Source organism: Xylona heveae (genome assembly GCF_001619985.1).
Source record: "Xylona heveae TC161 unplaced genomic scaffold L228scaffold_2, whole genome shotgun sequence".
Taxonomy (NCBI): domain Eukaryota; kingdom Fungi; phylum Ascomycota; class Xylonomycetes; order Xylonales; family Xylonaceae; genus Xylona; species Xylona heveae.
In genome coordinates, this window is record NW_017264194.1 from 196,977 (window position 1) to 210,904 (window position 13,928).

The 13,928-nt window shown below is 46.9% G+C and overlaps 8 protein-coding genes across 8 annotated transcripts; 5 read left to right on the top strand and 3 right to left on the bottom strand.

The window, feature by feature from the left end:
* Window positions 1-546: 546 nt before the first annotated feature.
* Window positions 547-2,045, bottom strand: L228DRAFT_280176 (DnaJ domain-containing protein). The gene is made up of 2 exons (XM_018335763.1): window positions 1,848-2,045; window positions 547-1,785 (listed from the first exon to the last, which is right to left on the bottom strand). Exons 1-2 carry the CDS (start codon window positions 1,984-1,986, stop codon window positions 971-973), a joined length of 954 nt encoding a protein of 317 aa, XP_018190431.1. The 5' UTR covers window positions 1,987-2,045; the 3' UTR covers window positions 547-970.
* Window positions 2,046-2,304: 259 nt separating this feature from the next.
* Window positions 2,305-3,533, top strand: L228DRAFT_243616 (cytidine deaminase-like protein). Its single transcript, XM_018331730.1, has one exon. The coding sequence runs from the start codon at window positions 2,532-2,534 to the stop codon at window positions 3,090-3,092; it is 561 nt and encodes a 186-aa protein (XP_018190432.1). The 5' UTR covers window positions 2,305-2,531; the 3' UTR covers window positions 3,093-3,533.
* Window positions 3,534-3,981: 448 nt separating this feature from the next.
* On the top strand, window positions 3,982-5,065 carry L228DRAFT_236039 (hypothetical protein; the record flags this gene model as incomplete). Its single annotated transcript, XM_018330784.1, has 5 exons — window positions 3,982-3,994; window positions 4,134-4,219; window positions 4,290-4,400; window positions 4,515-4,739; window positions 4,979-5,065. 5 exons carry the CDS (start codon window positions 3,982-3,984, stop codon window positions 5,063-5,065), a joined length of 522 nt encoding a protein of 173 aa, XP_018190433.1.
* Window positions 4,979-6,368, bottom strand: L228DRAFT_243618 (hypothetical protein). The gene has a single exon (XM_018331731.1). The coding sequence runs from the start codon at window positions 6,264-6,266 to the stop codon at window positions 5,253-5,255; it is 1,014 nt and encodes a 337-aa protein (XP_018190434.1). The 5' UTR covers window positions 6,267-6,368; the 3' UTR covers window positions 4,979-5,252.
* A 1,081-nt stretch (window positions 6,369-7,449) lies between these two features.
* L228DRAFT_243619 (hypothetical protein) lies at window positions 7,450-8,528 on the top strand. The gene has a single exon (XM_018331732.1). The coding sequence runs from the start codon at window positions 7,598-7,600 to the stop codon at window positions 8,156-8,158; it is 561 nt and encodes a 186-aa protein (XP_018190435.1). The 5' UTR covers window positions 7,450-7,597; the 3' UTR covers window positions 8,159-8,528.
* L228DRAFT_57708 (hypothetical protein) lies at window positions 8,371-10,199 on the bottom strand. Its single transcript, XM_018336720.1, has 2 exons — window positions 10,184-10,199; window positions 8,371-10,051 (listed from the first exon to the last, which is right to left on the bottom strand). Exon 2 carries the CDS (start codon window positions 9,923-9,925, stop codon window positions 8,708-8,710), a length of 1,218 nt encoding a protein of 405 aa, XP_018190436.1. The 5' UTR covers window positions 9,926-10,051; window positions 10,184-10,199; the 3' UTR covers window positions 8,371-8,707.
* Window positions 10,200-11,276: 1,077 nt separating this feature from the next.
* L228DRAFT_258389 (hypothetical protein) lies at window positions 11,277-12,898 on the top strand (the record flags this gene model as incomplete). The annotated part of the gene is made up of 2 exons (XM_018334079.1): window positions 11,277-11,552; window positions 11,637-12,898. The coding sequence occupies exons 1-2, from the start codon at window positions 11,315-11,317 to the stop codon at window positions 12,896-12,898; spliced, it is 1,500 nt and encodes a 499-aa protein (XP_018190437.1). The 5' UTR covers window positions 11,277-11,314.
* A 124-nt stretch (window positions 12,899-13,022) lies between these two features.
* On the top strand, window positions 13,023-13,404 carry L228DRAFT_57803 (hypothetical protein). Its single transcript, XM_018336721.1, has one exon. It carries the CDS (start codon window positions 13,147-13,149, stop codon window positions 13,342-13,344), a length of 198 nt encoding a protein of 65 aa, XP_018190438.1. The 5' UTR covers window positions 13,023-13,146; the 3' UTR covers window positions 13,345-13,404.
* Window positions 13,405-13,928: the final 524 nt, after the last annotated feature.

The window sequence follows — 13,928 nt, forward strand, 5'->3', positions numbered from 1 at the left end:
TGCGCGAGGTGTGGGAGGGGGGAGGATGAGAGGGAGGGATGCAGGGGGGGAGGGAGAGGTGGTGCAAAGGCAGAAGCCGTAGGGGAAGAAAGAAGGAGAGAGTGTCCATGTCGTCCAATTTGAAAAAAGACATCAATCCCTCCATTGGATATCATCAGAGATCGCCGTTGAAATTGGCCCTGTCATTGAGACGATGAGGCTTCAAAGGCATTTCGTGGAAGATGGACGATGATGATGATGATGCTGTACCTTTTTGGGAATATCGATAAGAAGTTAAGACGGATGATGAATGTTGTAGGAAACGCACGTATCAGGAATGACAGGAGACGTTTTATTCGCTACCGACGGGGATTGTGGGGAAAAGATTCACTGCTCAAGGTAATAGTCCTGCTCAGTATTAAGGGCAAGACCTATATAGATAGGAAGACAAGTGAATATCAGTGAAAAATGGCTGCCACTTGATCCCGCCTTGGAACATTCGGCTGTCAAGTCTGCTGCGAGCGAGACACTACTGGAGATGATTGAGATGTAAGACAAGAAGTTTTGACTTTGCAGGGCTTTACAACGTCTCTGCAGAGATGATGCTCTACAGACAAGAAGATTACCTTAGGTAGTTATACTGTACTAATCATGTACCTTTTACGATGAGTGGCTCTGCTCATTTCATGCAGGGGCAGCAAATTCCCCGCTTCCAACCCGTTGACATAAAAAGACCAATGTCCATCTACCTCCCTTCAAGACACGCAAGCCCGATTATTGGTCCCAGAAATGATCTAGATACATGTAATTCCTCATACTGGAGACTCTGATTCCGTTTCTTCTATTGAAGCCATAACAAGAAGAAAAGCCCCGTCCTGGTGAGGAACCTTGAATGCCAGTATGCTGTTCTTCGCAAACACCCTAACGCCATCTTGCTGCTGTCGCTCAAAAATTGCATAACCCAAATCTACGCAAAAGCAAAAGCCAAATATTATTTTCGCAAACGGCCAGAGCGCCGGGACCCATTGGCTGCACTTTTTGAGGTCTCCGGCTTCGCCTCTGCTTTGCTCTTCTTCGGTCGACGAGCGTTTTGCTCAAACATCTCCTCTGGTGGCTCCTCATCTTTAGCCCGCTTCTTGCCCGTCCTATCCTTCCCTGCATACTTGGCTTCAAGATTTGCGAGAAAGTCATCCGACCGGCTCTTTTGTCGCTGCTGGATTATTAATGCTAGAGCCTCTTCATCGGCCTCTTTCCCCTTTTTGCCCGACTTCCTTTTGGGCTTGCCTCCGCCAAACAGCTTATCGTCAACACCGAGCTCCTTGGCCAACTCGAGTGCCTCAGCTTCTTCTTTCTTTGCTTCTCCCAATCTTCTCTTCCGGCTCGCCTTGGTCTCGTGCGTGTAGGATTTGTATGCTCGAACCTTGCCATCCTCGATCGCCTTGTCAATAATGTTGCGAAAGCGGTCTTCGTCTTCGATAGGATTGCTCAGCATGACATTTTCAAAGATTGCATTCATGTCTCCTTCATGCTCCTCGTAACTTGCCAAGAGATCACGAGCCTCTTCATCTGAATTTTTGTACTCTTTTTTGAACTTCTCCAGAGACTCGCCAGTCACCACATCTGCCCATTGCTCGCGATAGAAATCACTCCAGTTGAAGTCATCGTCTTCGAGATCAAGCGTCTCTTCCGTGCGACCAGTTGTGTCATAGCGTTTCCGGCGGCGCTCGTCGGATAATATGGCATATGCGAATGCAATCTCCTGGAATTTCTTGTGCGCCTCATCCTTGGATTCAGTCTGAGCCTTATCTACAACGATATGAGCATCTTCCATGTCTTCACTCAAAAGAATCAAAAGAGCTAATCTTTACCTGGATGGTGTTTCAATGCCTGTTTACGATAGGCAGTCTTGACTTCCGCAGCCGTTGCAGTAGTTTCTAAGCCGAGAACCTCGTACGGGTTGATCGAAGAAGGCGGCTCCTCATTGAAATCTTCCGAATCAGAAGACATCGCGATGAAGATGATGGATGAAGCGTCTTTTTGACGTTATATCAATATGGTCTTTTGGGATATCTACCAATGCCAATGATAATGCTTCAAAAGCCTCAAAGCTCCAGAGAGAAGCTACGCGAAAATACGCGAGATGATTGGTGGAAAGAGGTGGAAGAGACGCGTGGTGACGCGCTCTACGTCATTGACAGCGGGTAAGCAGTGGTGAGAGCTAGACTTGATCAACTGACTGATTTTTAGTTTAACTAAGGTATGAGGACAATGTGACTATCGACGGGATCTAGACCAGCCAATTGACCCATCGCCCCTCTTCGTCACCCCACACCAACTACTACACTACTCTTCTCCCACACAGTTGCTTCTCGTGCAACCAGCTCAGCTCAGCTTTATGCCGCATTGGCCTTCCAATTGAGAATACTTCCACCTGTCTTCTTACTCGACACGCAATGTGTCAAATGTGAAATCTTTTCTTGTCCCTGATTGAAACACCAAGATTTTCCCTCAATTGCTCCATTTATCTCTCTAGCGCCTGCTTCTCCTGAATCATGGCTTCCGACTCCATTGCTCCTGGCGACCATCGAGCTTACATGGCGCTGGCTGTGTCGCTCGCCGAGCAATCCCCCCCACGGCCAACCAATTTCCGAGTAGGGGCTGTCATTGTCGATGCCGCCGCGAACAAGATCCTTGCGACGGGCTATACGCTTGAGCTTCCCGGCAACACACATGCAGAACAGTGCTGCTTGGACAAGATTGCACAAGAACATAACATTTCGGAGGACCGAGTGGGCGAAGTATTGCCAAACGAAACCGTTCTTTATACTACCATGGAACCCTGCGGCAAGAGAATGAGTGGCCACCTGGATTGCGTCGCAAGGATTATGAGAACCAAAGACCACGGACACCCTGGCATCAGCAAGATCTACCTCGGAGTCAAGGAACCTCGCATATTCGTGGGCCTCAATGCGGGTAGAACGCGCCTCTGGGGCCACGGCATCGAATGTGTACACGTCCCTGGTTTCGAAGACCAAATCCTCAAGATTGCGACCGCTGGACATGATCAGTTCACGGGAAAGCACCAGCAACCTCCTCGCGCTCCGACTCTGTAATGAACACACTCTTGGTGCCGACAGATATACTACGATATCTATCCACCTTGTGACGAGCTTTCATTTTTTTGGGCATCTAACGACCGAGTCTGCACATGCATCATCTGAGCGTCATCCGGCCTTCTTTTTTTTTTCTTGTTTCTTTCACCCTTTCGACGGATATGGATAGGTAATCCTAATAGGCGGAAGGATTTTGGTGATTGAGCCCCGTCGATATGGCTGTTTATAGCAGATGGGTAGCTCTGTACAAAGGGGAAAATTTCGTGTTCAAACAAAACAAAAAGCATACAAAAAGTGGCGTTTCTGGGGGCGCATTGCATGTACTGCTCAAGTACTGTATTTATTATTTTGCGTTCTCAAAAGCGCATCACAGCAGGCAGACGTTTGTATTTAACGACATTTTTTTGAGTTACCATATCTAAAGCAATCTACGTTTCCTGTTTAAACGCCAAGCTAAAACGTTTTCTCTGTGCTTGAAATCATTTGCTCCTCCATGAATAGGTTGGCTGCATTGGGCCGTTCGCTCTCGCGAGGACGCCAAAGAAGGATCGATTACGTCAAGACCTGTGAAATGTAAACAGTCACACCTCAACCATATGACACGGATGACAAAACAATGATCCTTTTATCTACGTTTGATTCATGGTATATATTACGATATCTTACTCACTCTCATGCGCTTCTGTCCCCATCCATCCTTCAATGCTAGCTTTGCCCTATGCTTTTCATGAGATCCGCAGCAGATTTTCCACAAATCCTCAAGGGACTCACGACCTATTTGGCGTTTAAAGAATTCAGTCCCTCGAGAATATTCATAGAAAGACCTACTTGTGCAACTTCATCCTCAACACATCTTGTGAGGGGCTTTTCCACAACCCAGTCATACACAATGGCTACAGATAGTATGTCGTGTTCGCGACCCCCAAGCATTGTATCCTGCTCTCTCCTTTGAGCTTCATACACAGGTCACATGAGATCTAATGCAGAAATTGGAATCCTCTATTGAACATCCGAGCATAAGCTAATTTTCGAATCATTTAGTACCCATCGAGAATACCAACGTGAACACGGCCCCCCAAGTCCAGCTTGACCAGACACAACGGCTCCTAGCAGGAAGTGTGCTTGATGTACGACTACCTTTTATGAGTAGAACAGAGCTACCAATGCAGCTCCGACTGACATGGTCTTACTTTGTAGCTTTTTGCCGGTCGCCCTTCGCTCAAAAAGCTCAGTCTTTGGACCGACGATGCGACATTCGAAGATCCCCTGACTAAAGCTGGCGGAAGAAAACAATACGAAGCGCAATGGGTAAGATGGAACCTTAGCATTCTTCACCCTCTAGCCAGCTGCTCCGTTTCTTGAAATATTCCAATTGCTTAATTACTCGCGTCTGGTATCTGTGCTGGCGCTGACATCTTCAAGTATGGCCTACAAACGGCATTTTCTGAGATTGAGCGCCTGAACCACCAAGTCACGAGTTCGGGCAACCCTATCGAAATGGACCTGAGCCAGCGATATAAAGTCAAAGGCATCGGCATGGAGAAGACTATTAACAGCAAGGTCAAAATCTTCTACAACAATGCCGGAAAGATTACCAGAGTGGAGGATCGCTGGGACGGCGAGCTGCCCGACAGTTCGATTCAGAACGTAAGTAGTTTAAGACAATTATTTAGCCTCAAGTGGTGGTTTGGATACATTTTTGCTTGGGGATTTTGGTGTTGGAGCTTTATATGGTGGACACGACCATGGGAGGTTGGTCTTTTTAAACTCCACTCTCCGTTTATCAACACCTGGCGCTTCACTTCGCATTCGTTCATTTCATCAGTTCGACTCTTTACTTCGAACATGAGATATTTTTGTTCGGTGATCTGACTTCAAATTTACAGGTATTCCGCAGCCTAAACGCCGTCACTGTGCCGAAGATGGTGGGCGTACCGAAAAACGATGCAGAAGATGCAAAGAAGGGTAACTAAATTGCAACCAGTGTTCCCTCTAACGTGGTCTTGAGAAATTTCAATTCCAAGTATGAGTCTATGATCAAATCAGAATATTCTTTTCTTCGTCTTAATCTCTATAAAAGTGTTCATCTGTATCAGAATTCGAATTCTTCGATCCAAACCAGGTGCCAAACACTGTTTTCCAAGTCTACTACTAACCTGCCTATTCCTCCAAACCTTCATATTTAAATACCCAATGTCTCTCATTCTCCAATGCCATTTTTCTCTTAAAAGACGTCTGCAGAACAATATCTCCCTCCATTCCATCCAGCCTGCCATAGTTTCCTTGTGTCATACTTCCCCCATCATCCAACATAGCATCTGCAAGATTACTCAACCGCCACATTTCACTAAAATCACCATTCTCTCTACTCCTTCTACTCTCATTACTTAGTCGCATAAACTCTCCTACTCTTAACAATTCCTCTCCTTCTTCTCCCCCTCTTGTACTCGCGCTCCTCCCGCTGCTTCTGACGCCCCATCGATTCTCAGCTCTGCGCATTCTAAACGGGACAACATTCTCCGGATCGAAGCTGAATCTTCGAGCCACATGATTATTCACTGCCAAGATTGGACCACGCAGTATTGGCGCCGCGTATAGCTGTTCCGGAAACGATCCTAACACGCTGAATCTCTTCCGGCAGAAGAATACATACTTTTGCCACAGAGTGCCTCTTATATCCTTGATACGGTCCTTGATGAAACGCGTCGGGATCTCAATGTGCAGAATCCCAGCCCCACGCGCAGTCCCAAGCATATTCGCAAATCCAAAAATGTCATGTCCGTTTAAGCGCCCGCTGTCAATGGTGATTTGCCTCACCCGGTCAATTCGACACCGCGCGTAGTCCGCCATGTGTTTCGCATAGTGGTAGTTCTGCGTGAGATACAGCTGTGGCTCGTGGAACGAAAAGTCGCATTCGGTGCCCGTCATTAGTTGCGCGACTCCGGTGAGCGTGCCGGGGAAGGAACCCGGGACGCTGGTTTCGAGATGGAGTCGTGATCCGCCTTTGAAGAATATTGTTCGTGGTTCGCGCTCCCGGTTTCCTTCAACATCGTCTTTGTCATCATCCTCTTCCTCATCCTCCAAGTTATCTTCATATTCTTCAGGATCTGCTTCTTCCTCATCTGCATCTTCGTCCTCATCGTACATCTCGTCATCCTTTTCGTAATCAGTCATGTTTCCCCCTGTATAAACCTATTAAACTACTCACACTTGCCGTTTCAGATTCCTCACTATCCTCCTCCTCATCGTCCGCATCCGCAGGGTTCTTCATTTCTTCATCTCTCTCTTCTCCACCCTCCCCATTTTCATCCACATCCACTCGTTTCCTCTTCCTCATATTCTGCCTACCAGCACCACCGATTCTACCAAAAACCTCTACAATCCTGTCCGAAAAAGTATTCAAAAATTCCCAATCATCCCTCATTGTCTCCAAACACCACTCACCCGCCGTCTTCATCATCCTTATATCCTTAAACTCCTCCGCGAGCACTGCATCTCTCAGACTTTCGTCCATGCCTATGCGCATCATGGCATCGTCCCAATCATGTTCAGGCGCGCACGCATCTTCGTTTATTTCTGATCTGTTCATGTACTCGTGTACAAACGGCATAAGTGCCAAATAACGATAATTTCCCAGCAGATGCTTACCGCTAAGATGGTTCTTGTAGCGGGTGTATATCGTGTGTACAGCGCGGGGAGTGAACCCGAAGTATTCTAAAGTTTCGGGACTATCAATGTATTCTGGGAATTCGATGACAGGGTCTACGTCTTTGAATCGCTGCGGGCTCTGATGTTGAGATTGCTGTTGGTTTTGGAGCGGCCGGACGGGCTTGTGCCCCAGCCCTGGAAGGACACCTTGATATTTCTTGGGAACGGTAAGTAATACCCATCCTGGCCGTGAAAGTGTTGGGCACGGGAAACCTGCAGAGCAGAGGGCCCAACGAGCGGAATGAGTCAGAGTTGGCCGTGCGGAAGGAGAACCTTGGAGGGAGTAAGTATATGTCATTTTGGAGGCTGCTTCTTAGGAACTCCGGCCTTGTCACTGATGAACGACACTGATAAAGTAGTGTATTGCAATTTAAAATACATTTTCATAGGAGATGAGCTTTTATATAAACTGTGAAAAAGGGTCTTAATACTACTAAAGAAGCCAGGTGGTTGAATCTTCGTCCTTCGGTCTGAGGTTACGTGTTAAGAACTTACGATTTTCGTTGCGGTTGCAGTTGCGGTCACGTTTGGAATCGTAATCAGAAACGTGGTGTTTTGAGCTTTGATAGGTTTTGGTATAGTCTTTTGGAGTGTGGCGAGTCTGCGACTTGTCCAGTTTGACATCTTCGAGTACTTAACCCAGCAGAGAAGCAGGTTTAGTCCTCTATTCCTGAGAAAAGCAAGTCTTACCAGACATTTCCTCTCTCACCTGGCTTCTCTCTCTTCTCCTTTACCTCTTTGCACAATAAAGAGTATTTCATGAATATATACTCGCTCGAAAAGCCAAAGACTCAAAGATGTCTCGAACCCCAACACTCACCGCCGAGGCGCGTGCGCGACTGGAGGCACTTGGCGCTCCTGCTGTCGATGGTCCAAAGCCAGGATGGTGTACGCTCACAGGTGGATCATACACCACTTCGTCCACCGCGAGTAGTGGCAACAGCAAAGGGGACAAACCTGTTACGGTTCCAAGCTACATTGAAAGTCTAGAGACTCTGGAGTACTTTGGCTTTGAAGAATCGACAGCCAACAGAATCTGGGACCGTTATATCAAATACCATGACGAAACACTTGAATTTATGGATTTTGTTACTGGGCACCTTCAAGGATGCCAGGATGCCATTGCGAAGGACGATGACTGGAACAAAGCCATGGAAGAAATGGGCATCGGCAAGCGCCTGAGAGAGGCCATTTTGGATCCAGATTTTGACGAGATTCGTCTGACTGGATCTGCTAGGACCTGGGTCCTTGATACCATCCAAAACAGTCGCTCATATTTGAAAATGATGTCTCCGTGTATTACGGGACGTGTTGATGTGGACACCCGTTATTGGCCAAGACCTGATTTACACCCTTGATTGTAGCAAGATTTGAATGGGACGGCATGAGGAGGATAAATGAAACAGGCATCAGATCATCTTCTCAGTTTTGGCTCCACTATGAGTGTCTTTAAATACCAAGCTTGATGATTTGAGCAACGGATAACGATGATTAAGGGCAGGGTCAAAGCACTACCAACACAGGGAAAAGCTACAGAGACTATTTTGTTTTGTTTTCCTTAAAAGCTATGTGCATGTATTTGTTTGCCAGAATCACATAGCAAAACTGATGAAATACAAGATAAAGAGTTTCACTTGAGAATCATGTATTTCTTTGTATAACTATCATGCACAAGGATATATTCATAATCATGTGCTGATATTAGTTTATCAATAGTCAACCAGAAGCAATTTATTGAGCGCTGCGAACCTATGCTGGCTAATTAATGAACAGAGCAAAGTAAAATACTTGGTGCTTCTTGTAACGTAGATTTAAAGTTCTTTCTCTCTTAGCAGTCTGTTATAAAAAGAATTCTGGATCTTTTCGCACACGAGTAGAAAAGCAATTCGGTTCTTCAAATTGAGCAACTACTTCCCAGGCTGCCAAAGACCGTAGTCCTCCACCCAGCACCGACATTCCTCTGCGATCTCAAAAAGCATCGTTGGTGTGAAGGCAAATTGGGCCGGGGTATTTCCGTCGACTTTATAGGGCTGGACGTCTTCAATGGTTGCGTCGCGTGCCTCGTCGATGCTCGCCGTCCAAATTGGCCCAATGAGAAGTTCGGCGGCGCGATATGGCCGGAGGTCATGGGGTATGGCAGCACGCTCTCGACGACCGCAAAGGACAAATCTTTTCCAATCATCGCCATAGATCTGCACCGCGTTTTCCAAGAGACGAGTAGGGACGGTAACCTGCAGAATGCCCATATGTTTATCTTCTTGGATCGAGCGTCTGCCGGCCCAATTCGCATACATTTCCGCTACCTTAATGTCTTTTGTAAAATAGACACGGAATGTTGCCCCGGCCCCGAAGTCGGATGGTGGTTTCGTAGTGAGGCTGGCGAGTCCTCTATTTCCATCGGTATCTTCGTCCGGCACGGCTTTCTTCAGCCGAGAACTTATGCCTCCCTTGTAGAGCACGGTTACAGCTTCTTGGGGTTTGGGTGCCGCAGTTGTCAGCGAAAGTGCCTCCCTGGATTTTGATCCGGATGGAGGCGAAGAGGCCTCGACCTTGGCTGTCTTTTCTGCCGGCTTTTCAGGTGCAGGTGCGGCTTCTGACTTTGCTCGTCGTTTTCCTTTGCCTTTGGAGGCCCCAGCAGGATCCTGTTGTGACCCAGAGTACGTCGAGATCGGAGTGCTCGGCTGTCCCACTGACTCTTCCGAGAATATGGACGGGACATGAGTCTCCGCAGTGGCTGTTGAAGGAGCGGGAGAGGTGGCGTCGCTGACAAAGGAGGCAAAAGATACGTTCCCAGAGATGCAAGGGGACATCATGGAAAGATACGCATAAGTGTCTTCGATCGTGTCAAGAACCCAGAAGGCGGCAGTTTGTCTTAATCGGATTTCGTCGAATTCGGGATCAAGGATTGCGTCTCTCAGGCGTTTGGTGATACCCATTTCCTTCATAGCTTTGTCCCAGTCATCATTTCTTCCACTAGTATCATGACATCCTTCAATATAACTGTAAACACAATCCATGAATGTAAGCCAGTTGTCGTGGTATTTTTGGTAGTGGTCCCAAATTTTTGTTGCGGCTGGCTCGTCAAATCCAAAGTACTGCAGGGTTTCGAGACTTTCGAGATACATGGGTACCTCCACGGGCTTTCTGCTACCGCTGCTGGACGCGCTGTCATATGAACCGCCAGAGAGAGAACGCCAGCCTGGCTTTCTGCCAGGAACAGCCGGAGCACCTATTGCAGACAGGCGTGCGAGCGCGTCGGCGGTCAGCGTCGGAGTAAGGGGCATCTTTGACTGTCAGAGCAAGTTCACAACCCCAAAAGAAAATTTCCTCCGCCCACAAAATTAAAGGAAAAGGGGAAAGAATGATGAGCTAGAAATGCTTACTTTGGAATGACTTTGATGGATCTTTATCAGCAAATGGCGGGAGACAGAGACAAACCAAACGCGAGTTGGTGCGCGGTGGGAACTTGGGGACTCAGGGACTCAGGAAGAGAAGAAAGGCTGGTGAGGGCGAGGCCGCAAATGTGAGATGAAAGTGATTGAATGGATCGCACAGTTATGACTATTAATTGAAAAAAGTTTGTCAGACTTCCAGTTGAAATTTGAAATGCCAAACCCAGCCTTACTTACGTTCTTCAAAGCCGCTCTGTGGCTCTGCAGCAAAGCGGAGAAGGCCAAGGAGAAGAAGACGAGTGCGGAGTCGACAAATTTGCAGGCTGAGTTTATACCGTGACCCAGATGCGAGCGTAGCTGAGTTGGTATGTAGGCAGATAAAATAGCTTCAGCAGTTAATGACGGAGTGAATCCCTGAGACTTGAAAAATTGCCGATCAGTTAATGGTGACCAGATAACAAGAGACAAAGGAAAGAAAAATACGTAAAGTCAGCTGATGCTGCAAGAATACTAAAGAAGTGCAGTCTTGAAATTTGAACGAATCATGTGTAGACACGAGGCATCAATGGGACAATAGAATCGCTTTGAGTATCTTCAATGACTCATTTGTGAGATTGAATTTCAAAGCAGACTAGTTTGATGCCGCCCCAGGTATTATGCAAAGACTCAAATGTGATATAAGAGAATCAAGAATAGCTTCGAAAATGCAATGAGAATCAGTCTATTCCCTTAAAAAGACCGTCACAAGCTCCTGAATCTAGTATAGCACGTTGATGACCACCAATGAATTACAAGATGCTAGGGACACTCAATGAAGGATTTTGCTATAATGAAAATCGAACCAGCAATTGAAAAATCGTTGAATAAAATCTAATGAATACCTTTCAGCTTTCAATGCAAGTGAATCTAGGTTTCTTTGCGACAACGTTCGCTGCGCGGAAGATTGATACGGGACAGGGCTGAAAATGCCAGAACCATGCCATGGAGTTCGGGCCTCCGTCTTATCCCGATTAGTCTTAGGAGGCTCTCTCGGGAGATGGTCAATGCGCTTCACCAAACTGTAGGACAACCTCCCACCAACAATTCCCCCAAAACAAAAACAATGACCCCGACAATGATGACATGACCACGACCACATTCACGACCACTCGCACATTTGATCGCACATCTGCTTTGCGACATACACGACCTCGAAATGAAAAGGATGTAGTCTTATCCTCGGGGCAGCGACATCAGCCGCTGCAACCTCCGCTACGCTACTACCCGGCTTATTGCTTCCCCGCATCGCCGACATTCGGGACTTGGGCACACTTGAGCATCGCAGACGTGCGTCGTCTGGATAGCATAGATGGATATGATTGTACGTTTGACATCTCATGCGTCTATGACTGAGATGAGAACTCCCCAATCTGTCGAGCAGCTGTACTAACTTTGTATCCACCAGTTCAAAGTATCTATTTCCACTTGAACCACCCTATCAAATATGTCCGTCTTGTCGGGATCATTATTGCATTTGACCAGTACGAAACCCGTAACGTCCTGACACTAGACGATGGTTCAGGCGCCACCATCGAAGTCGGGTGCCGACGGACCGAAGAAGAGATTCAAGCGCAGGCTCAAATACGAGCAGGTCTTGATCCATCAAGCGATCTTTACACCGGCAACGGAACGGGCTTAAAGTCCACTACTACCGGTGCCGGCAAGGACAAGGACAAGGCTCTTGCAAATGATCGCAAGGCTTCCGGTAATACAGCCACGGACCAAGGGATCAACTTAAGCTGCTACGACGTCGGCTCCATTGTCAAAGTCAAAGGCCTCATTAAGGTATTCCGTGGCACTCGACAATTGGAACTAAAGCGAATAAGTCCCATAACCTCCACGACTCAAGAAATGCACGCATGGGAAGAGAATACGCATTTTCGCACTACTATCCTCTCTACGCCATGGTACGTATCGCCGGCGAAGGAACAACAACTTTTCGATGAAGCAAACGGTGCGCGACGGAGAGAACAAGAAAAAATCAAGCGCCATCAAGCGCGGAAACGGAAACAAGCAGAGCGCGAAAAGCGTCATTTGGAACGCGAGAAGGAGCGGCAGCGGAAGAAGGAGAAGCTAGAGGAGCAGGCCAGACTTTCGTCTCGAAAGCCCGGCGGTCGTATTCGCAGCAAGGGTGGCAACCACAGAAATGAAGAAGCCGAAGAAATGTTTCGAGGAAATCCACTGGACGTCAGGCCCGGAGCTATACATGTTCCTATTCGGACGCAGGATGTAGCGCGACAACAAAGACAACGAGATATTTCCCCACCGCCAAAAACTACTTCCAAACTACATTCGAAGTCGAAGCTAGAGTCTAAGCTCGGCCAAGAGAACCAGTCATCAAAGAAACGTGTCCGAGACGAAGCTTTTCCTATGACAGATCGCACACGATTACCGGAACGACGTGTTTCGAACAAAGACCAGACAGCAAGGCGCAGCAGCTCCTCCTCCTCGTCCGCGGCGTCAGATTCATCATCCACATCGTCCGATGAGCAAACGAGGCCGCCCGCAAAGTCCCGTACTCGAGACTCACATCGCTCACCACGCTCGCATGTTACTACTCAACATGGACGTGGACACCGAGATGGGCGTGCCCATGCCAATAAGATGCAGCAGATCCAGAATACTAGTATAAAGCCCGTCGGAGATTTTGACGCTCTTGGTCTTTAAGTTTTTTAGATAAGATACGTCGATACCTTTATTTTGCTTTTTTTTTAAATCATTTTTGTTTCCTTTTTTATTTCTTCTTTTATTTCTTTTTTTTTTCTTGGTCTCCCCGTTCTTTCTTGCTGTAATTTCGTCTTTTTCTTTTCTCTCTTTTCCAAGGACCCATTGACGCATTTTCTGCGGAACGCTTTTTGAGTTTTGACTGTCCAGCTTGTCTGCTCTGCTTTTGGGCTGTAGTATCCTACTACGAAATGGACGCGGCGCGGCTAGGACACGAATATCCCGCGCAGATCTTGTCACATGTACTGTCGATTTCTCTCGCCATATTTCTCCCTTATTTTCCCCCCTACTCTTTCCCCTTATTCTTTCTCCTTTTCTCTTCCTTGTCTCTTTTCTTTCGGGGCCCGGGGGTGGTGGGTTGGAGAGGGAACAAAGGGACGATGCTTTGAAGCATGACACCTGGGCGGATGGCGGAGCGTTTCAGTATATGGTATAGTATAATACAGTATAGTATAGTATCCAGAGCATGACACTGGAATATCATACGCGGTATATACCACCTTATATACCTACCTATTTACATATATACATAATACAGGTACACAGAGAATCTTGCAAGCAGAAATCTCCCAGATGACATAATGACACAATAACACAATAAAACAAAACAAAACAGAATAAAACAATGATAAGATGAGAAGATTAAGAATAATCGTGGAAGGATAAAAGGATGAAAGGTTCCGGATCGTAAATTTCAACTCGTATAGCGGGCAAGTATCTATATCACAAAAGGGAAAAGGACGAGGGGGAAAGAAAAGGACAAGGAAGCTAGAAATGGCATAGGCACATATGCACATAGGCACAAAGTGAAAGAAATTGAATAAACCCCGGCACCTAGGCACGATCAAATTATTGGAACATCAGGACATTATGAGGCCAAAAAAAAAGAGGAATATCAAACGCCTCGCAGGTATCTTTCTGTTGGACTTTATGCAAAAATTGGAATTCAATTGTAATTGGTTTGCTCAGCTTT